Source organism: Myotis brandtii, unplaced genomic scaffold (genome assembly GCF_000412655.1).
Source record: "Myotis brandtii unplaced genomic scaffold, ASM41265v1 scaffold382, whole genome shotgun sequence".
Lineage (NCBI taxonomy): Eukaryota > Metazoa > Chordata > Mammalia > Chiroptera > Vespertilionidae > Myotis > Myotis brandtii.
In genome coordinates, this window is record NW_005364671.1 from 170,355 (window position 1) to 194,154 (window position 23,800).

Sequence of the window (23,800 nt, forward strand, 5' to 3'; positions counted from 1 at the left end):
AACCACTAAACAACACTGGCTGGGCAAAGTGTAGTTTTTAACCTGTACCAAAGAAGGAGTAAATTCAAACAATTAGATTGGAAGGGTAAAATTCCCTATAGCAAATATTAAATATTGACTAGGAAATACTTAGAGTCTCCATGCCCAGCAATTATTATTTTAGTTGGTCTGCAGAAACTTTAAGAAGGTTTATTAGTGTGTTTGTTTAATGGTTAAATAAAATATAACTATAATAAAGGAATTTTTAAACGATTTTCATTTGTCTCTTCTGTGAAACTAGAAGCTTCCTGATGGTGAGAACATTTTTGTGTTATTTACTGTTGTGCCTAATACAGTACATTGTACATAATTGGTCAGTAATTAGAGGTAGTTTGCTTAGTGGTTAAGTGTATGGGATTTGAAATCAATGGTTCTATCTAGCTTTGTCACTTACTGATTTAATACTATTGGATAAGTTATTTAATCTCTTTAAACCTCAAATTCATCATCATTAAAATAGATTTGATGAAAATAATGACACCTAGCTCATTGGGCTATTATGAGGATTAAATAAGATAATATAAGTAAAGTTCTTGGCACAGTGCTGGTGTGTGGTAAGCACTAAACAAAGTTTAGCTACTGAGGAATTTAGTTATCATGCCCTATAGGGCAGTTTTTATTATTTCATTTTAAGGACCTATATAGAAGCAGGCTCCAGTGTTAAGAGTATTATCCAAGGTTAATTGAGATGTCATCACAAGCCTGCTGACCCCCTATTCAAGTTTCTGTCAAGCTTTTCTTACAATTGAAAAATTCATAAGATGAGTGATTATATGACTTCTTCAGAGACCTCATCAATATTCATGCATTTAGATATTCTTTGTTTATGCTTTCAACTCCTAAATCTAACTCTTCCAGTCACTTCCACCACTCTTAAACCTTGAGCCAAGCCAACATCATCTCTCTTCTCTATTATTGCAGTATGTGCATACCAGCAATAAGCTCTTCCTGCTTCTATTCTTAATATAGAAGACAAGTGATTCTTTTAAAATATTGATTAGATCTTGTAATTCTTTGCTCAAAAACCTTCAATGCCTTCCCCTTACACTTAGAATAAAAGCCAGAGTCCTTACAGGGGGCCTTATAATCTAGACTCCATTACCTTTCTGTTCCAGTCATGCTAGTTTTTTTGCAATTTTTCAAACATATTAGGCATATTCTTACTTCAGGGCCTTAGCATTCACATTTTTACTCTGTTTGGGATGTCTTTCCAAATATCCACACAGCTAATCCTTCACTTTAAGTCAGTTTATCAATAAGGTCTTAAGTGATGACCCTATTTTTAAAAAGCAGTTAACACCTCTTCCCATATTCCTGTTTGCTTATTTATACATTTGTTTATTTAATACATGTTTCCCTACAGTTGAATGTAAATTCATAAGGACAGGAATTTTGGTTTCTTTTGTTTATATTACCCAGCTCCTAGAAAAATGTTTGATACATAGTGTGAGCTCAGAAAAATAGTTGGTGGCCCAGCTGTCATTGCTCAGTGGTTGAGCATCAACCTATGAACCAGGAGGTCAGGGTTCGATTCCGGTCAGGGCACATGCGTGGGTTGTGGGCTTGATCCCTGGGGGGGGTGTGTGTGTGTGTGTGTGTGTGTGTGCAGGAGGCAGCCAATCAATGATTCTCTCTTATCATTGATGTTTCTATCTCTCCCTCTCCTTTTCTCTCTGAAATCAATAAAAATATATTTTATTAAAAAATAGTTGGTGGCCCTAACTGGTTTGGCTCAGTGGATGGGGCGTCGGCCTGCGGACTGAAGGGTCCCAGGTTCGATTCCGGTCAAGGGCATGTACCTGGGTTGCGGGCACATCCCCAGTAGGGGGCGTGCAAGAGGCAGCTGAATCGATGTTTCTCTCTCATCAATGTTTCTAACTCTGTATCCCTCTCCCTTCCTCTCTGTAAAAAATCAATAAAATATATTATTAAAAAAAAATAGTTGGTGAATTAAGAAGTAGTTGTGGTAGGAAATTTAAGAGGTAGAAGTCTCTGTGAAGGCTTAATTCATTCTCCAATAAGGACAGATTTGAAAGAATTCCTTATATTAAAGAATTGGAATGATTATGTTGAGCTGAATTTTCTTATTTGCTTGTTGCCTTGGGCAGTTATTTCTTGAGATTTAGTTGCTTTGTCAGTAAAATGGGGAATCCTCATAGAGTTGTTTTAAGGTTAGTAGATACTGAATACATGATGGCTATATTTATTTTTTAGTCTGTGGCAGGACTGTTGCTATATTTGGGGCAGATTCCCCATTTAAAGGAAATCATATACATAATATTCTGAAGTGAGAATTTTTTTGTCAGGAGTTGCAGCCTTTTGAAGATCAGTCAGATAAAAATTGAGCATTGCTGGAATTTCAGTGTAAGACAGTAGAAACAATATTTTTAAATTCAGCACATATTTAATATTTTTGTAATATTTTATTGTGTAATCTTATGGGTAGAGAGTTGGCTTTGGATTCAGTAATACATGAATTTAAATCCAGCATCTTCCACTTAATGTATCCTTGTGAAAGTTGCAAGCTACTTGAGCTTTTGTTTTCACATCTATAAAAGAAGATAATGTCAATCTAAAATGTCACATTATATGTGAAGTACCTAGCAAGGAACCTGGCACATAACAAGTACTTTGGAATTATGATGTTTTTTATTATTTCAAGAATATATATGTGGAGTATGACTAAAGTACTATGACTGATACTTTTCATGTGTCAGTTGTTCAGAGTAAAAACTTAAAGAGGTTATCCATTTATTCCCATGAGATTGTGATTAATTGGAGTGTTTTTGGAACTCAGCTTTTGGAATTGTTTCCCATATTTGCAGTTCATTCTTTTGAATCTCTTATTTGAGGGTGGATTCTATATTTTGAATCTCTTATTTGAGGGTAGATTCTTAATCAAAAACACTGAAAGTTTGAAATCAGTTTTGGGGGTAGCATTGGAATAAGACTTTGTAACGAGACTGCCTTTCTCATTTCACATTGGATTTTAAAGACTATATTAGATAAGTACCAAACATATTTAGTACTTTTTAAAATATATTTTTATTGATTTCAGAGAGTAAGGGAGAGGGAAAGAGATAGAAACATCAGTGATGAGAGAGAATCATTGATTGGCTGCCTCCTGCACGCTCCCTACTGGGGATAGAGCCAACAACCTGGGCATGTGCCCTGACTGGAATTGAACAGTGACCTCCTGGGTCATAGGTCGACACTCAACCACTGAGCCATACTGGCCGGGCCATATTTAGTATTTTCATGATATTGTTTGAAATTAATATATGATCTATGATGACTATTTTGAAAAGGACAACTATCTTGGTTTTATAAGTACTGATTTGTTTATTAAAAACATTCCTATAATGCTTATTTTTGTCCCTTTTATTTACGTAATTGTGTCATTCACATATATAATAAAAAATTTACTTCTCTGTTTTTTGAAAATGTCATTTTTTAACTTTTCAGCGCTCACCAGAATATACCAATTGCCGGTATCTATGCAAACTTTGCTTAATTCACATTGAAAATATCCAGGGCGCTCATAAACATATAAAAGAGAAACGACATAAGAAAAACATTTTGGTAAGTTCTTATAAAATGTTTTATTTATTTTTGAATGGTAAAACTATATCAAATGTTTTTTATTTTTGAAAGTAAAAATGCAGTATTTATCCAGTCTTATATTAGTCATTGAAGTGACATTGTTGAAAGCTGTGATTGCCCTCCTTACCTTAGTCAGGAGGGGAATCTTCTCAGAGTCCAGTTTGCTCATCTTAAAGTACATTGATTCCTAAGTTTAAAACTGTCAGGTGTAGTTAGTCCAACAGATATTTATTGAGCTCCTATGTGTTTAGGTCTAGGAGTGATGAATAAGATAGTTGTAGTTTCTGCCCTCAGAGTTTCTAAAGTATTGGTGAAGGCATCCAATGAATAAGGATTTAACTATCATGAGTTTTATTAAAGGGGGAAATATAGTGCTAAAGAAGTATACAAGAATATTTCAGTCTAAAACAGGGACAGTTTTTCTGAGAAAGTGAACATTTGAGTTGAACCTCGAAATAAAAGTTTAAAAGTCAAAAAGAGAGTGGTGTGGAGGGGCAAGCTAAGAGCGTTTTACACAAAAAAGCAGAATGAATAAAGATCTCTCTAAGTCAGGAAAGGATATGGCATTTGAGGAACTGAAAGAGTGTAGTATGAGTGGAGCAAACAAAGCTAGGAGGAAAATGATGTGAGATGAAGTTGGAGAAGTCCAGACCATGCAGGGCCTTATAAACTAGAGACTTTGAGAATTCTTGATTCTACAGTTATTTTTATTAGAGCATTTCATAGACTTAGATATGAACAGAGTGTTTTTTTCTTTTTAGAGTGTATTAGTATTTTATCTATTTAATCTTTTTCTCTTCAAAGTTATAATAACAGATAATTTCTTATCTAATTTTGTGCTTGTATATCCTCTCTGTGAAATACTCTTTCACCTGACCTTCCCAACAAGTCTGTGTTAGGTATTCCTTTTATGCAGCACTTGATCAGAAAACCTAACACATGTTTGCCTTCTCTCCTTTTCTAGATTTCAGTATTTAATATTCAAGAGGGCAGGTTATTTTCTTATTTATTTTTGTTTCTGCATCGCTTAGGACAGTATCTGACACATATTAGGTGCTCAATACATTTTTCTTAAAAAAAAAGATACATTGAAGAAAATTAAGAACTTAGAAGGAAAAGAAGTCATTCAGATTTAACAAGCCTATGTTGTTGTTTTTTTCTTTTTTGGTTAATTTTCACGTGAGGATATTTCTCCCATTGAGTTTTAGAAAGAGTGGAAGGGGGAATTGGGAAGAGAGAGAGAGAAAGAAACATTGATGTGAGAGAGACACATCAATTGGTTGCCTCCTGCACTGGGGATCGAACCTGCAACCTAGGTATGTGCCCTTGACCGGGCATCAAACCTACAACCCTTGGATGCATGGGCTAACACTATAACCACTGAACCATACCAGCCAAGTCCCAGCACAGACAGTAGTGTGGTGAAGGCCTGGAAGGGGCGGGTGTGGGGTGGAGAGGGTCAGTGGGTAAAAACAAGGACACATCTGTAATACTTTCAACAATAAAGATAAATTTAAAAAAATTAAACTATTTCAGGTCAAGATGGCGGCGCATACATAAATGCGGTACTTGCATCCTCCCACAACCACATCAAAATTACACGCCTTGGCTGGTGTGCTAAGTGGTTAGGGCGTTGGCCTGGCACCGAAGGGTCTTGGGTTTGATTCCTGGTCAAGGGCATGCACCTTGGTTTTGGGTTCAATCTCCAGTCCTGGTCAGGGTGTGTGCTGGAGGCAACTAATGAATGTGTCTCTTTCATATTGATGTCTGTCTCTGTCTGTCTCTCTCTCTCTCTCTCTCTCTCTCTCTCCCTCTCCCCCTTCTCCCTCCCTTCCACTCTTTCTAAAAATCAATGGAAAAAATATCCTCAGATGAGGATTAACAACAACAAAAAATTATAACTAAACTGCAGAACAACCATTCTGGCTTTGATGAAGCATTTCAGAATTTATGGAGTCAATAAAGTATAACAAATTTTATTTTTTAATGTTTAATACCAACCTCCCCACAGTATTTCTCAGTCTTTCAAATCTGCTTCACAAAGGCAGGGATCTCTGTCTCTTTTGTTCTCTTCCATATCCTACATGCCTTAAGTCTGGCACATAGAAGTTGATTATATTTATCTTTTTCTCTTAAAAAAATATATTTCTCATTATAAGAGTAATCTTTTTTATATATATATATATATTGTTGTTAAATGTTGCACTAACAGGAAAAACAGGAAGAAAGTGAGCTTCGTTCTCTGCCACCTCCTTCTCCTGCCCACTTGGCAGCTTTAAGTGTTGCAGTTACTGAATTAGCAAAAGAACAAGGAATAACAGATGATGACCTTAGAGTTCGTCAGGAGGTTGTGGAGGAAATGTCAAAGGTTATAACAACATTTTTACCAGGTACAAGTGTATTTTATACTTATTTTTAAAAATTACACAACTCTTTCTCTTGAATTAGGGTAAATATTATTTAAAAATATTTTTTTATTGATTTCAGAGAGGTCAGGAGAGGGGGAGAGAGATAGAAACATCAATGATGAGAGAGGTTCATTGATTGGCTGTCTCCTGCACACCCCCTACTGGGGATGGAACCTGCAACCCAGGCATGTGCCCTGACTGGGAATCTAACCGTGACCTCCTGGTTCATAGGTCAATGCTCAACCACTGAGCCATGCCAGCCAGACTGAACTTATACTTTCTAAGAAACTAAACTTGCCTGATAAGTTCCAGTTATGGTTTTTTCAACTTGCCCTCTGATGAGATCTTTTAAAATTTGCCTTATTATGATTTTTGAAGTCAAATATTTGATAGTCTGAGAAAGATACTTGTAGTATGTTATTGTTTTCATTAACTTGTTCTGTGAACTCTTGAAAGCCACAGAGTTTTTTTTTGTTTTAGGCTTGCAATATTAATTGGTGGCTTCACTTTGTATTTTTAAAGAGCATTGTCATTGAATGTCTGCGATTCCTTCCCCATGTAAAGTGTTATCTCTTATGTAAATATATATAAATACATGCAGTTTGTGGCAGTAGCTATAACTGGGTTGCACATTCTTTACTGTTACATATTAAATCTTAAACATACTTGTAGTCATTCCTTAGTGAACTATTACTAAAATTTTGTTTAAACATTGAATTTTTATGAGCAATTTCTCTCTTCCGTCTTTGTTCCTGAATCCTCTGAGAAACATTTTTATTTTATAGATCAGTTAAAAAGGATATAATTCTTCTATAATTGTTGTATTTGAGTTGAAAGACATAGAATTGAGATATATGCAGTTTTCCTACCACTGTTGTTTAAGATCCCGTATTTACATGCTATTTCATGCTTTTATTTTTTTTATTTTTTTCCAGAGTGTTCACTTAGGTTGTATGGCTCATCTCTGACTAAATTTGCTCTGAAAAGTAGTGATGTTAATATAGATATAAAATTTCCTCCCAAGGTAAGTAATTAGAAAAGAATGTCTCCTATGTGGTTCTTAATTAGTACTTGACATTTTTTATTGATTATCTTTTTAGTGGAGGTGCAGGGGACTATAAAATTCTGCCTTATGGAAGTTACTGTCATGATTAAACAGTGCTTTTGGAAACTACAAGTAGGTGTCAGACTTAAATAAAATAAAAGAAATAAGGGACAGGGAAAAAAAGAGGAAGGCAGTCATTTAAAAAAAGGAAAGTTGGCTCTCTCTCTGGAGCAGGCCCTTGCCTTTCCCCACCCGCTTCTTTCTCCAGGGTGCTCTCTTTCTCTCTCTGGAGCACGCCTCTCCTCGCGCTTTGGTCCCTCAAGGTGTGCATTCTCTCTTCCTCTCTCTGCTAAGCTCCAAGGACCTTCTTTAGCTGTAAGTTGTTTCCTGAACCCATTTCTTCTAAAAAAAAAAAAAAAAGGAAAAATGGGAGGACCCAAGATGATGGTAGAGTAGGTGGAAGTTACACTCACCTCCTCCCAGGACCAAACTGGAATTAAAACTAAAATATAGAACAGTCATCTTGAATAACCAACTGAAGACTAGCTGAACAGAAATCTTATAACCAAGGATTTACAGAAGAAGCCACACTGAAACTGGACTTGGTAACGATGAAGGTTCTCATCCTTGCCTGCCTGGTGGTCCTTGCTCTTGGAAGGGAGAAGGAAGATCTCAGCATATCCAGTGAGACTGTAGAAAGCCTTTCAAGCAGTGAGGAATCTATTACACACATCAACAAGAAACCTGAGCAGTTTGAACATGAGAAACAGCAGCAAAGAGAGGATGAATACCAGGATAAAATTCACCCCTGTGTTTAGCCACAGCCTCTAATCTGTCCTTACTCTGAGCCTGTCCCTTCCACTGTCCTTTCACAAAACGTCCTGCCTCTTGTTCAGCCTGAAGTAATGGAAGCCCCCAGTACTAAAGAGACCATCTTTCCTAAGTGCAATGTGATGCTGTTTTTTGAACACTAAATCTCAAATCTTAGTAATCTCGAAAATCCATACCTTCTTCTGTCTCTGCTCCAGCCCTTGATGCACCAGGACCCCAAGCTGCTGCTTCAGACTCCCATGTTTCTTAGCCCCTGTTCTTCCTTCCTCAGCCCAAAGCCATGTTTCTTCTCCAGCAGGTGATGGCCTACCCCAGAGAGATATGTCCATTCAAGCCCTTCTACTGTACTTAGGGCCTCTATTTGATCCTACCTGGGAGTTCTCCCCTGTTACTTAATCTAATGACCCAGTTTACAATTTAGAACAAGTCTAACAGGATTTCAAAGTTAATCTTCCACTCCTCATTTTTGAATTGATTGTGACTGGAAATGTGACATATTTTCATCTTTGTATCATGCCATCAAAAATTGCCAATTTTTAAATGTCTCTACATGGAAAGAATGAAAATGCATTTCTTTATTTATTTTATGTATTATGTAGCACTTGTCTGAATTTGAATGCAACTCGTAACCTCTATTTTCCAAATTTTAATTTAAAAAGTACCACAAAATTTCAATTTTGAATTGGAAGTGCCATAACCATATCAAAATATGTATATAAATAAAGAAAAAACAAAAAAACACACCAAAAAACCCCCCAAAATATGTATAAAAATAGTTTCTGGAATTGTGCTTATTATTATTTCCAAACCAGCATCAGCTGGGCAACAAGCTTGTTATTTAAAGTAGTGTTTTAATCTAAGTCTTTTGGCCATTTGGCCAGTTACCAGTATATCTTAAATTTATCTCAACAACTTCTCTTTAACAATTATTTGGTAATTTTTTTCCATTTGTTTCATGAAATTCCAGAATCTTTCTCACCTAAGAACTCATTAATTCAAGGAATGTTGCTGGAATCATAGCACTATATGATTTATTAGATTTTATTTCCATGAACAAGATGTGTTAACATAAAAGTAAAACACTCTTCTGTTTCTATTATTTTAAAATAGCATGATTTTATTTAAATGTTTAATGAAATTTAATTCCCTCTAAAGTTCTACAACTTAAACTTTGAAATTAGTATATTGATTTAATTTGAAACTTTTTTAGATGAACCATCCAGATCTTCTGATACAAGTGCTTGGGATTTTAAAAAAAAGTGGTGAGTTTCTTTTTTAATTCGTCTTTCTAAAGAAAATTCTTTAAAGGTACATGCACTGTGTAGGTTATATATGGCTAACCAAATTAAACTAAAATCCCTAGCATGTTTTAGTCATTGTATTATATGTATGTATATACATATATTTGTTTATGTATTTAATAGGTATACTAGAAAATTTACATGTCTGTAAGATCAAAAGTGTATTTAAAATTGATATGTAAAATCTGCATTTTGAATAATTTAAATATGTTAGATTTGAATATTATGAGCATTTCTTATGTAAAAGAAGAGAAAGACAAAATCTATCCTTGGAAGGTTATTGATGAAGGAAGACTTAGGGAGAGACTTGGGGGAAAATTTTGTGCATTTTTAAAGCAATGTCAGCCTAATTTAATCATTTATATTACACCAACCAAAATCATACTTAGTAAGCTTTTCATATGTGCCTCATATGTCTGGATTATTTTTGTGTGTGATGTAAAAAGGATATTTATATAGGTAAAAACACATTTAAAATAAAAAAATTTTAAAATTACAACTGTCTCAAACCAGGCTATAGCATGTAATACAACCTATAATATTATTTTGTTTTTGTTCTTATTTACTGCTTTTCTTGTTATGAAGCAAATGCTTGAGAGCTCAAGATCTGCTGCCAGACTTTCTAGGCACAAAATTTCGTTCTGCCACTTGATGGTTGTATGTTTTTTGACGAATTATTTAATGTTCATGCTTCAGTTTTCTCATCTGTAAAATGGCAATAATACAATATCTTTTTGATGAAGAAGTTGTGAGAATGAAATGGGTTAAGCAATAGCTTAGAAAAGTGCCTGGTATATATAGGAACTTATGACATTTCTGCAGCTGTGATTTTTATTATTACTATTGTCATCTTAGATTTTATGAATTACAAGTACCTGGCAAAAATATTTGCAGTTTGGCTTAGAACAGATAGCTTATTGACTTTAATCTTATCTTCATACTAGAGGCCCGGTGCACGAAATTCGTGCACGGAGGGGGTGGTGTCCCCTCAGCCAAGCCTGCACCCTCTCCAATCCGGGACTCCTTGGGTATGTCCCGGGGATCGGGCCTACACCGGCAGTTGGACATCCCTCTCACAATCTTGGACTGCTGGCTCCTAATCACTCACCTGCCTGCCTGCCTGGTCGCTCCTAACTGCCCCCCCCCACCCCCACCCCGGCCAGCCTGATCACCCCTCACTGCCTCTGCGTGCTGGCCTGATCGCCCGGATAACATAAGTTTATGAATGAACTGCCTCCACTATATTTTCACAGGTTTTTAATGCCTTATAACAGTTTGACTGTTGCCCTTAAAAAGGCCCATAAAGCCTTAGCCGATTTGGCTTAGTGAATAGAGTGTTAGCCCATGGACTGAAAGGTCCCGGGTTTGATTCCAATCAAGGGCATGTACCTACCTCAATTGCAGGCTCAATCCCCAACCCTGTTTGGGGTGTGTGTGGGAGGCAACCAATCCATGTGTCTCTCTCTCATCAATGTTTCTCACTCTCTGTCTCTCCCCCTCCCTTCCACTCTCTCTAAAAATCAATGGAAAATATCCTCAGGTGAGGATTTAAAAAAAAAAAAGAAATGTAAAAAAAATTTTTAAAGACCCATGCGGGAATGTTTATGACACCTTTTTCTTTTCTTTTCTTTTCTTTTTAAAATATATTTTATTGATTTTTTACAGAGAGGAAGGGAGAGAGATAGAGAGTTAGAAACATCGATGGGAGAGAAACATCGATCAGCTGCCTCCTGCACACTCCCCACTGGGGATGTGCCCGCGCAACCCAGACATGCCCTTGCCCGGAATCGAACCTGGGACCTTTCAGTCCGCAGGCCGACGCTCTATCCACTGAGCCAAACCAGTCAGGGCTAATATCAGTTCTTAATTTCCTTTTCCTCTCCATCTGCTCCATTAGCTCTCCATTATCAGTTTATTGTTGGCTATTTCTCTGGGAAGTTATTTTTAAGGGATTAATTTGGTCCATTTATCTTGTAAAGCAGCGGTTTTCAACTAGTGTGCTACAAGAATTTTTTAAACATGCAATACTTGACTATTTAGTCAGGGCCTCTGACCTCTTTTCCCTTAGATTGTCAAATAAAAAAATGACACAGCCATTTGGTGTGAATGCCTTGTCTTGAACATAAATACATAGGTCATACTAGAGGCCCGGTGCATGAAATTTGTGCACTGGGGGGGGTTGTCCCTCAGCTCAGCCTGCACCATCTCCTATCTGGGACCCCGCGGGGGATGTCCGACTCCCGGTTTAGCAGGGATCAGGCCTAAACCGGCAGTTGGACATCCCTCTCACAATCCGGGACTGCTGGCTCCCAACCGCTTGCCTACCTGCCTGCCTGATCACCCCTAACCACTCCCCTGCCAGCCTGATCGACGCCTAACTGCCTTCTCCTGCCAGCCCGGATGCCCCCAACTGCCCTCCCTTGCTGGCCCGGTTGCCCCCAACTGCCCTCCCCTGCAGGCCTGGTCCCCCCCAACTGCTCTCCCCTGCCAGCCATCTTGTGGCTGTGGGTGCTGCCATCTTTGAGGGCAGGGCAGTCAATTAGCATATTCCCTCCTTATTGGCTGTGGGTGCTGCCATCTTTGCGACAGTGTGAGGGTCAATTAGCATATTCCCTCTTTATTAGATAGGATAATAGAGTTGCATCTTATTGGTCATGTTGCATAATAAGGTTTTGTCTGATTGGTTAATTCCTGGCACCAGAAATCCTTAGATACAAGTATAGGCACCTGATTTTTTAAAAAGTCACTTTGGAGCAAAATGGGTAGGTAGTTACTATTACTATTTTTTTTAATCAACATTAAACCTATTTTTTGTTAGTTTGCAACAGAATTTTAGTAATTAGTTTAGTAATTAGTTCTGTGAAAAAGGTTGAAAATCGCTGTTGTAAAGGGATTTTAGTATCATTTTTTCTTAATAAATATTTGTCTCTAATTGCACAAAAACTTTAAAACATATTACAGATAGGAGGTAAACACAGAGCTTTTACCTCTTTAGAGTCACTGGAGAGTATTAACCTAGCAAAAAATTGTAAATAGGTCTTTTCCACTTAAATATACAAATAGATCATCTTGAGTCATATAACATAGGTGTACAAAATGCAGTCTGATTATAAAATTGATTGTTTTCTTTTTATTCCCTCTCTTTAAAGACCTGTACTCTTTAAAGACCTCTATCCTGTCACCTATAGGATTTATTTGTTTTAAGTATTTGTTTTCCAAACCCCTGATTGAGCTCTTTGTGTCTTATTCATTATTATATCCACCAAGTATAAATCAACTCCTGACATAGAGATTTTTAGCACATGGTTTTTAATCACTTAATTCCAACAAGTATTACTAAGAGATTTTCTTTAAACTTCAAATGAAATAATGTTAATGCATCTATTTTTTAAAAACTATATCTTTATTAATTTCAGAGAGGAAGGGAGAGGAAGAGAGAAACATCAATGATGAGAGAGAATCATTGATCAGCTGCCCCCTGCACGCCCGATCCTGCAACACGGGCATGTGCCCTTGACCAGAATCGAACCTAGGACCCTTCAGTCCTCAGGCGGATGCTCTATCCACTGAGCCAAATCAGCTAGGGCTAGTGCAACTATTTTTATTTAGATTAGACATTTATGGCATGGGGCCTACCTTGGAGATATAGAGATGGACTTAAGAGTGGAAATGTGCTTTATCTGTTAGTCCATCCTTAGGAGCTTTAGTTGGGCAGACTCTTCATAGGTTTATGGGAAATGAAGCCAGCAGTTAGCCTTTTACTTCCACAGATAATTTTAAAAGAACCAAATTTTCAAAGCATTGTAGGTTCTTATTTTATGACTCCTGTGGAAATAGCCCTCGAAGTAAGTGGTGCCTTCTCTTGGCTATATCTATGAAGGTTTAACAACTTTGACTAAATTATATACTTACTTGGATATATTCAAACTCTTAGGGATGTTAAAACTTTTTTTCTTAAGGTGATTATAATTTTCAGACAGTTGAGACTGTGCCTGTGGCTTCTGATATGCAGCAAATGGTACCAAGAGAGATAAGGGATCCTGTGGGGTTGATTCTCATAATGAGAAGTGTGGATTATCCCACAGAAGCAATGAGAGTGATATTTAGAAGGAAACTATTACTTAATGTTTACCATAGAGTAAACATTTTAGAGATGTTGACATTAGCTTACTTGTTTTGTTTTTTCCCCCCCTTATTAGTATTATATGTAGATGTGGAATCTGATTTTCACGCTAAAGTTCCTGTTGTGGTGTGCAAAGATCGGAAAAGGTTGGTAACAATGAAGAAAAACTATTTTTAAAAATAACGACAACATCCAATTATGCAGTGAACATCTGTAAGAGAGAAAAAGTTTTGTTTTTGATTTCTCCTTGGGTTAATATGACTAGGCTAGTTTCTACTTCCTCAAATTAGCCGGCTTACTAAAAGCATGTGAACAAGAAATAAAACAGATAAAAATAACATACTTAGAGGCATAACTTTTCATTTTTTTTTAAAGTTCATTCACCCAACAGTATTGAACATTTACTATATGTTAACTAATGCTTTCCTGTAGGGATACAAACATAAATAAGAAATAGTCTTTCTTCTCAAGGAGCTCACAGTCTACCAGACTCTAATTTTTAGTTCACTGAAATTGAATGAGTCATTGAAGACTAATCTTGCTTTTCTAGTCATATCTATAGGATTAAGATAGTAAAATACTTTTGAAAAAAGAAACTAAAATAATTCTATTTTAGTTCAATGTGGGAGATATGGAGACAATACAGAAATAATAGTGTTCTTTCATTGATTATTAACCTATATATCTTATATTTTAAGATTACTATATTTTCTTATTCAAAACTAGAAGGATCTATGGAGATCTAGTTCAATTTCCTTTTTTTCTAAATTGGAAGATTGAGACCTGGAGGACAAATAAGTGATTTGTCCAAATTCACATCATTTAGGGAAAAATCAGAATTGGAATGGAGGTATTCTGATGTCTGGTATTTTTGCCATCACATCATGTCTAATTGCCTCTGTGTGGCAACCTCAGATACGTTCTTCTCCCTGCCACCAAAATATCTCTTCTATAATTCTGTTAGCCCATTTACAGTAGTTCCTATTTTCACTTACATGTAAGCATTACTTGTGGGTTAATACATAAATCCTTTCTAATCTCTCATCTGAAAATAGCATGTCAATAAAATCATGGAAGCTTGGATAGGAAAATATTAGAGTCAAGAAGTACAGCTAATCAGTTCAGAATTTCTTTTTTAATTTTTGCAAAGCAAAAAGAATGTACTAGGAAGTTATGTTGCGTTATTTGACATTGATAAGATCTATGTCTTTTCTCTCATATAAATCAAATTTTGGTGATCCATAATGCTGCTTTTGAAATTAATTTCTCATGAACTTAAATACTAAAGTTGAAACTTATTTCTGAAGTACAAATGAACATTTAAAACATCTTTAATTTATATGGAACTCTAGTGATGGAACTGATACATAGTTTTCAGTAAGCTCTGTTTATTAAAATATTTTTTATTATGCCTTCTTAAGTATTAAAATACAGTGACTGGAAGGGATAGCCACAGGATTTGAAATATTATGTTTTTCAAAGTATTAATGCAGTGAAATTTCTTTCTTTCTCATTCACAGTGGCTTACTTTGTAGAGTGAGTGCAGGAAATGATATGGCATGCCTCACTACTGATTTACTTGCTGCTATTGGCAAAATGGAACCTGTCTTTATTCCCTTGGCGTTAGCCTTTCGTTATTGGGCTAAGGTGAGTGGAACAGAGGAAAAGAATACCTAATCTGTAATAGAAATCATAATATGTAGGAACAAAATAGTTATGAATAACTATAATAAGTTTAGAGTGGATTTGAAGCCAAGTAAACAGATTTGGAATAAAATTTGGAGGAAGGACTTGATATGAGAGTTGAGGGGAAGTGAGTAATTGATGACAACTCCTTAATTTTTGGAAAATGCAAAGATACCAAGTTCTTGGATAAGGAGATGGTATTCTTAAAATGTAAAAGTGCATTAAATTAATTTTTAAATGTTCAATAATTTTAATTCTAATTACCAGGAGTTTTTAAAATGTTGATAAAATGATCTTAAAGTTAGTATGGAAGAATCTTTGAGAATAGCCAAAAGAACTTAGACTAGTAAAGGGGGACCCACTTTACCACTACAAAACTGATTTAGTTAAGTGTATACCATTGGCATAGGAATAGACAAATAGATCTGTGGAACAGAAAAGAAAGCTCGAAAGTAGATCCTAGTGTAAATGAGATTTTAATGTATGAAAAAATAAAAGATTATTTTAGTGATAAAACAGTGGTTTATTTAATAAATAGTGCCATAGCAATTGTATCTTTCTTGAAGAAAATAATGTTGGACCCTTAGCACGCTAAAGTGCAAAAATAAATTGCACTTGAATGAAAAATAAAAATTTTAGAAGACAATTTAAGAATATATATCGGCCCACACCTCAAAGGGTCAGGGTTTTATTCCGGTCAAGGGCACATACCTGAGTTTCAGGTTTGTCCCTGGCCCAGTTGGGGTGCGTGCAGGAGGGCAACTAATCAATGTGTCCCTCTCCCTCTCCCCTTCTCTTCCTCTCCCCATCTCTCCCTCTCTTCCCCTCTCCCCCTCCCCCTCTCCTTCTTTCCCCCCCTCTCTCCCTCTCCCCCCTCACTCCCACTCTCTAAAAATGAATGGGGGGAATATCCTTGGATGAGGATTAACAAAAAAAACAAAACAAAACAGCAACAACAAAAGAACATATATCTATTATATATATATGTGTGTGTGTGTGTGTGTATGTATATATGTGTGTGTGTGTGTGTGTGTGTGTGTGTGTATATATACATATATTTACACACACTATTGGAGAGACCTTTTGACCATGATAGGAAACCTAAAAGCTGTATAAGATAAGCATATTTAGCTATATAAACATGAATACATTTTATATGGTAAAAGGTATCATAAATAATGCCAAAAGAAAAGCAGATTGGGAAAAATAACATTTTTTCAAATTCATGTATCAGATATAAAGGGTCATTATCTATAATGAAAAAGAACACATATGAATTGATATGTAATGTGTAAAAATAGAAAAACTGGCAAAAGATTTAAGAGGCTATTCAGAAAAGAACAAATCCAAATGATTAGTAAACATGAGACATTGCACCCATTCCGTTGACTAAGCATATCAAACTTGTGGCCCACAACGAATATTTTTGCGGCCCAGCCAATATAACAGTATGGAAGAAACGTTTAAAAAATTTCGTAACTTGTTATGCATAATTATTAATAACGACTGATTACTATAATCATGTTGCATTCATTTCCCTTACGCGCCTTATGCGCAGGTGCACCATTTCTCTCCACTAATACTAGCAGTGAATATTTTAGCAGCCGATTACCACATCATTAGTCTTGGACTGACTTGTTTGGTGTGCGCAACAGGAAATATTTCGCTTTCTGAGAACAAGAAAAATAGGTTTATTTGCGTTATGCTTAATTTGTGCAGTTATTCAGTGTCTGATAAGTTAATGTTCAAAAAAAATACTAATTTTTATTAAAATGTTCTATTTATGTTAATGGTTACTCATTTATTTCAGCCCTTTGTATTCAGAATGTCTCTATCAAAATAAACTTAATGTTTCTATGAAAATTGAACCTTTTGTTTTTTTGCTGTCCTCATAAACTTAAACCTTTTTTATTTGGCCCATGTTAGCCTCTGAGTTTGACATGCTTGCCGTTGACAATTTTAAAATCTTATATTTGTTAGAATTGAAATATATCATATTTTTTAATCCAGCAAATATGTTCCTAGGAATATAGGTCATAAATAAGCACTAGTACTTAGGAAATCTGTATAAGGATAAATATTACAGTATTGTTTAAAGTAGCAAAAACTGAGAACAAAGTGTAAATATCCTTGGGTGGGGGAATTATTGACTAATCATCCAGATCATAGCCTATAATTTAACCGTTTGAAAGAATGTTATATCTGTACTAATTGACTTAGAGGGACATTTCTTGGTGCATTGTTAAGGGAGAAGAGTAATATATAGAGAGATATCTATAATAAAAATTTTGGTAAAAGTGACAAAAATCAAAATCTTCCCTGTTTTTATATAGAATATAGAAATGTATGTATATTTGTGTATGGTTATTTGAATAGAGAAGAAGGCATGGAGTACATAGAAGATTATTAACATGAGGCAGAAGTGGAAGCAAAATAAGAAAATATTTTTAAAAGGTGTCTACAATAAAAGCACATTGTATGATATGGTTCCATTTAACTAAAAATATACATGTGTCTTTATATGCAATAAAAAATGAATGGAGCTGAAACCGGTTTGGCTCAGTGGATAGAGCGTCGGCTTGCGGACTGAAAGGTCCCAGGTTCGATTCCGGGCAAGGGCATGTACCTGGGTTGTGGGCACATCCCCAGTGGGAGATGTGCAGGAGGCAGCTGATCGATGTTTCTCTCCCATCGATGTTTCTAACTATCTATCTCTCTCCCTTCCTCTCTGTAAAAAAATCAATAAAATATATTTTTAAAGAAATGAATGGAAAGATGGTTACCAATATGTTAATAGTTATTTCAGGTGGGCGAGATTTCAGATCATATATTTTATATATATATTACATTTATACTAGAGGCCTGGTGCACGGATTCATGAACCAGTGGGGTCCCTCGGCCTGGCCTGTGCCCTTTCACAATCCAGGACCCCTTGGGGGATGTTGGATTGCCGGATTCGGCCCAATCCCCGCAGGTCAGGCCGAGGGACCCTACCGGTGCATGAATCTGTGCCCCGGGCCTCAAGTATGCATATAAGATCTTTGGTTAATCTCGTCCTGTCCTCCCCCCTCCCCTCTTCCCTCTGAGATTCATCAGTCTGTTCCATGTTTCTATGCCTGTGGTTGAGCGTCTGCCTTCTTGTGGTCAGTGTGCGTCATAGTTACCAGTCAAACGGTTGCTTAGGCTTTTATATATATAGATAATTACATTTTATGCTTTTTACAATGATTATGGTTTGGGGGGGGGACTACTTTTGTTGTGAAAGGAAGAAAGAAAATTACAGAAAGCTAAAATAAATGGTGGTACTTTCCCCCTGTCATTTTGCAGTTGTGCTATATTGATTCTCAAACTGATGGCGGAATTCCTTCTTACTGTTTTGCTTTAATGGTGATGTTTTTTCTACAACAAAGAAAACCCCCTCTTCTTCCTTGTTTACTTGGAAGTTGGGTAAGCATGAGTTTGTGACATGTGTATGTACATATATAGTTTGCTCTTGCAGAGTATTCTGTTCAGTTTAAACTGGAATTCTGATTTGTCTGTCCATTTTTTTAAAAAAAATAATTTTTCCACTACCAATTTGGAATGCCTTTTTATATAGATTGAAGGCTTTGACTCAAAAAGAATGGATGACTTTCAGCTGAAGGGCATAATAGAAGAGAAGTTTGTGAAGTGGGAACATAATTCAAATAGTGCAACTGAGAAAAACTCAATTGCTGAGGAAAACAAAGCTAAGGCAGACCAACCAAAAGCTGATACCAAGAAGACAGAAAAAGACAACCAAAGTAATGCCATAAAGGGAAAACATGGCAAAGTAAGCTTTTTTTATGTTTGTTTCTTTGACTTTTCTATCTATAGTATTTGTGATGACTTCTATTGAAGCTATTTTAATAGTAGGTTAATTGACTAATCTTGAATAAACCTCTTGGCCTCATTTTCCTCATCTGTAATGTAAGGGGTTGATCTGGTTTAGTTTTTCAGTACCAAGATTCCCTGATGAATTTACAACTCATTTTGCGAGACTTCTGTTGTTTGAATCATGTCAAAGTAATTCTGTGTATATTTTTCATTTAGACAAGGAAAATTTCCTTCAGGAATTGGGCTGTAACCAAAACTTTAGCATATGGGAATTATGTTGGCAGATTGGTGGAGAAATAAAGGCCCGATGGTCCTTTAGGGTGCGGCTTGCTTATTTAATCACTCAGCATTCATTTATTGAGGGCCTGCTACATACCAAGCATTTTCTTAAGTGCTAGAGAACGAAAGTTGAATATCCATGGATTGTGTCCTCTAGAAGGATATAGTCTTTCTGGACTTCCAGTTCTGAACTAGACTATAGAAATGTGAACAATACTGAAATGTTCATGTTGTTCTGTCATTTTTTTTAATATCCTCAGCACAATGCCAGGGACATAGTAAGTTCTAAATAAATGTTTGTCAAATGAAGGAATTAGCTTTTGCAAGCCCAGGACATTTACTTAGATTTAAAAGTAATTACTGCAGTGAGGAACTGTGGTGATTGTTACACAGTGGTTTGCAACCTTGGCTGCACATGGGAATCACTTAGGAAGCTTTAAAAATCTCAATACCCAGTCCATAGTCCATGTCAGTTAAATCAGAATCTTGGGAAGGGTATGGGAAGTGAGAGTGGTGTGTAACTCAGATATTAGTGTATTTTAGTATTTCCACTGTGATTCTAATGTGCAGCGAAGGTTGAGAATTTCTAGTCTAGTGGAAAGAACACAAAATTCTAGGAGTTAGTAAACTGGCACTCTGTTCCCAGCTATGCCACAAACTGCTTTTTGGCAGGTTGCTCCTTTATGCTTAGTTTTTGAAAAAGTGATCTCTAAGGATTTTTTAAAGTGAAAAGTAAATGATTCATTAGTTCGTGAAGTGTAAATGAAAAGTATTTTTTTCTTTTCCAGTCTCCTTTAACATTGGAAACACCAAATCAGGTATCCCTGGGACAGTTATGGTTAGAGCTGCTAAAATTTTACACACTGGATTTTGCTTTGGAGGAATATGTCATATGTGTACGGATAAAAGATATTTTAACAAGAGAAAACAAAAACTGGCCTAAAAGGCGAATAGCCATTGAAGGTACAATATATTTCATTTGGAGAATAATTTTTGTGTGTCACTCATCATCTGTGTCTAATTCAATGTTACAAATTTTACCCCTTGACTTTGTAGCACTATCTATGCCACTAGGTTGTCATATATTTTAGATAAATTCTTTTTCAAGTCCATTATTGTTTATAGGATTAGTACTCATTTAAATATTTCCAATCTGTAAATATTAGATTGGTTCGGGATATTAGCTTACTTACATGTCTTTATTTAATTTTTAATTATAAAAAATTTCAAAACTATAGAAAAATAGAAGTTATATTAATTCTATAAGATCATTTTGAAGAACTTTGTGTCATAAAATTGTTGAACTATAATTTTAAAATCCAGTTTTATTGTCTTCTAAATGATCTCATCTGTTAAATGTGACTACACTAAAGAAAAAAAGAACAGTTGATGTTGACAACTTAGATTTCACATCAAATCCCAAGAACATTAAGATCTTTTTTTTTATTATTATTGTCTAAAGTTTTACATATGCCTTCTTTTTCCCCAATTGACCCCTCCCCCCAACATTAAGATCTTTAGAGGTATAGGAATTAATAGAAATTCAGAGAGGAAGGGAGAGGGAGAGAGAGATAGAAACATCAATGATGACAGAGAATCATTGATTGGCTGCCTCCTGCATGCCCTCTACTGGGGATCGATCCTGCAACCTGGACATATGCCCTTGACTAGAATCGAACCCAAGACTTCAGTCCGTAGGCCACTGAGACAAACCAGCTAGTGCTACAAAAGGACAAAAGTGAATTTTCTGGAGCTAATAAGGAAAAACTTGATGCCACCATCAATGAATTAGTTTAATTAGGTTTTCTGAAAACAACCAGCTATCAGTTCTTATAATTTTTTTATTTACATAAAAGAAAGATCAAGCATAGAGACTATATACTCCACTGCCATCTGATTGTAAATGACAACAAAATGCTAATTCTACCATTTAAAAAAATAAGTGGAGAATAGGGTTTCATGGGGCAGGACATGATGGGGGGAGGGGCAGTTTTATTACTGGAAAGGGGACCTGGCCCTGAGCTTGCCTGCCTTGGGCCAGCTGGTAGTGTGTGGATTCTTGACTTTGTACAGGAAAGATTTCACAGCACAAGTCCAGGTGGTTTTTAGAGGATGTTTGTTAAAATGGGACAGTGAAACTAGGAAGGGTCTAGGATAGAAGAAGCACTAGGAGAGACGGGACAGTGAAATGAGCCTAGGCTAGGCTGCTTTGGCTCTCTAAGAAGTCAGAAAAAAGGGGGTCTTTAGGACAAGTCAGGGCCCATTGCTCCCTGGATGCAAGTCTTGTGGGAGTCCCTTAGAGTTAGGAACTGCATACCTTTGGGGGAAGAAGAGAGGGAAGGCCAAGGTGAAGGTGTGCTCCCTGGAGGGATAGTGCACTCGCTTCTAAATTCTTAATACAAATTTTAAGTTCACAATATTTCACTTTTTATAGGTAGGAAATTGAATTTCTGTGCATCATTTTAGTTTAGTCTTTAGTTTGTTTAACATTCTTCTGTTCCCTCAACCCACTTTTGGCCTCCTAGTGTGAATTGAACCCACACATATTCTCATACACTCAAGCATGTCCACATTTTATACTTCTTACATATAGTAAATAAATGAGCTCTGAAACCTGCAGCCATCATAATTTCTCTTCCTTTTTCATCCAGAAGGGGAAAAGAGGCTAGGAAAAGCTTTTTAAACGCTTTATTTAGATAACAGCAAAAAGTAACAGATGCGTCAACCATAGCAGTCCTGTCCTGTTAATCTTTTTACTTAATGATTTTCAGTAGTGGAGAAGATATGGATTGTTTTTTGGGGTGGTACTATTCTTTTTTCCTTGACATATTTGTATTTAAGGCTTATAAAATCCAAAAACCTATAAACATTTTCAGAAGTATGAGTTGATGCAAGCCTTTTCAACATAGTCATTTTAGATTGGATCAACATTTAAATTTTGTTTTCATTTTTACTTTCTTAGGTCTCTTCCTACTTATGTTTCTCCTCTTTCTTTAATTTTCTGATCTCACTAAAGTTAAAACTTAAAGTCAGTATTTTTTTAACTTGAAGCTTTGAGAGTTTAGGTTATGTTTTATTTGTTTAAATTGCAAGGAGTATGTAACTAAAGAATACTATGAAAATTAAAATTATTAATGGGTCCCAGAACTTGAAAATTTTCATTCAGTGACACTATTGGGAGGCATATTGACATAGTTGTTTTCAGCAATTTCATCATTGAAACTTTGTAATTACTGAGTTGGGCTCCTTAGCCATTCTCTCATTAATTATCTTATTATTTTCTAAAAGTTATTTTTTATGTTAAGACAGAAACAGAGGAAACAAAGTTGCTATTGTATTTTTCCTACTAAGTTTTCAAGGACTCTCATTGGGACTTTAGTTTAGAAAAACTTTGGGAAAATGTACTCTGCTTACAGTCCAGCAGTTAAGATCTGTTTGTATAAACTTGAAAATGTAGTTAGTTAGTAAATACTTAGCAACTGACCATTTTCTTTTTTATTAGATCCATTTTCAGTCAAGAGGAACGTTGCACGGAGCTTAAACAGCCAGCTTGTTTATGAATATGTTGTGGAGAGATTCAGGGCAGCTTATCGGTATTTTGCCTGTCCTCAGAGGAAGGATGCAGATAAATCTACAGTGGATTCCACGAAAAAAGAAAAAGGGAAAATAAGCAATAAGAAACCAGTGAAGACTGACAATAAGACATCTAATTGTTGCATTCAACTTGGGAAAAGCACAGAAAAAATAAATGCAGAAAGAGGTCAGCCTGGTAAATATGATGAAATGAAATGTACATCACGGAGATGTATTACTGAAGATGACAATTTGTTGGTAACTGAACTAGTTTTGGCTGAACATGGACAGGAATCTTCATCTCTTTCTACCAGTGAAGGCAGAGAATTAGAGCCAAAATCAATTAAGAAACAAGATGATTTAGTTCCTTCAGAAACTTGTTTAAAAAAGGATCTCAGCCAATGTTATTGCATTGATTGTAAATCCTCTGACCTAAATGAGTCTGTTGGTACAGACTGCAGGTCAAATTTAGAATCAGAGAGTTCACATCAGAGTATGTGCACCGACACATCTGCTACCTCTTGCAACTGCAAAGCTACAGAAGATGCTTCTGACCTTGATGATGATAACCACCCCACCCAGGAGTTACATTATGTGTTTGATAAGTTTATTTTAACCTCTGGCAAGGTAGGATACAGTTTGTAAACAATCTGTAAGATGTTGTGGTGGTTATATTGCTCTGTATTTATAGTTTTAAGATACAGAAATATAAAAATAGTTGTTTTGGAATAATATTTTAGTGTATTTTAAAATTTTACTTACTGCATTTTTGCTAATAGTTGCCTTTAAAGAAATGTAAAACCCCAAAAGGTTTCAGCACTCTATTATTAGTTGATTTGCTTTGCTTTCTTATATATGAAAATCATTTATCAGATATTTTATGAAAATCAATTTGGAAAAGGCACATATATTTTAAATTTTGCCTATTATTTATATGCAACTAGCGGCCCGGTGAACAAAAAATTTGTGCCCTCGAGGGGGGGGGCCCCTCAGTTATTAAACATTTTACAGCACAACACTGACCACATTGGTGGTGGTGGTGGTCTTGTCAGAATGT

The 23,800-nt window shown here is 35.9% G+C and overlaps 1 protein-coding gene across 7 annotated transcripts in view; it reads left to right on the forward strand.

Moving 5' to 3' along the window:
* ZCCHC11 (zinc finger, CCHC domain containing 11) overlaps window positions 1–23,800 on the forward strand; it is a 157,802-nt gene that overhangs the window by 92,814 nt on the left and 41,188 nt on the right. For all 7 annotated transcript variants that reach the window (XM_014544781.1, XM_014544780.1, XM_005872464.2 and 4 more), the window contains 10 exons: window positions 3,505–3,621; window positions 5,855–6,032; window positions 6,986–7,074; window positions 9,137–9,188; window positions 13,427–13,496; window positions 14,871–14,997; window positions 18,364–18,483; window positions 18,635–18,847; window positions 19,959–20,133; window positions 22,673–23,370. In XM_014544781.1, the coding sequence (XP_014400267.1) occupies window positions 3,505–3,621; window positions 5,855–6,032; window positions 6,986–7,074; window positions 9,137–9,188; window positions 13,427–13,496; window positions 14,871–14,997; window positions 18,364–18,483; window positions 18,635–18,847; window positions 19,959–20,133; window positions 22,673–23,370 (1,839 nt within the window). The remainder of the gene's footprint in view (window positions 1–3,504; window positions 3,622–5,854; window positions 6,033–6,985; window positions 7,075–9,136; window positions 9,189–13,426; window positions 13,497–14,870; window positions 14,998–18,363; window positions 18,484–18,634; window positions 18,848–19,958; window positions 20,134–22,672; window positions 23,371–23,800) is intronic.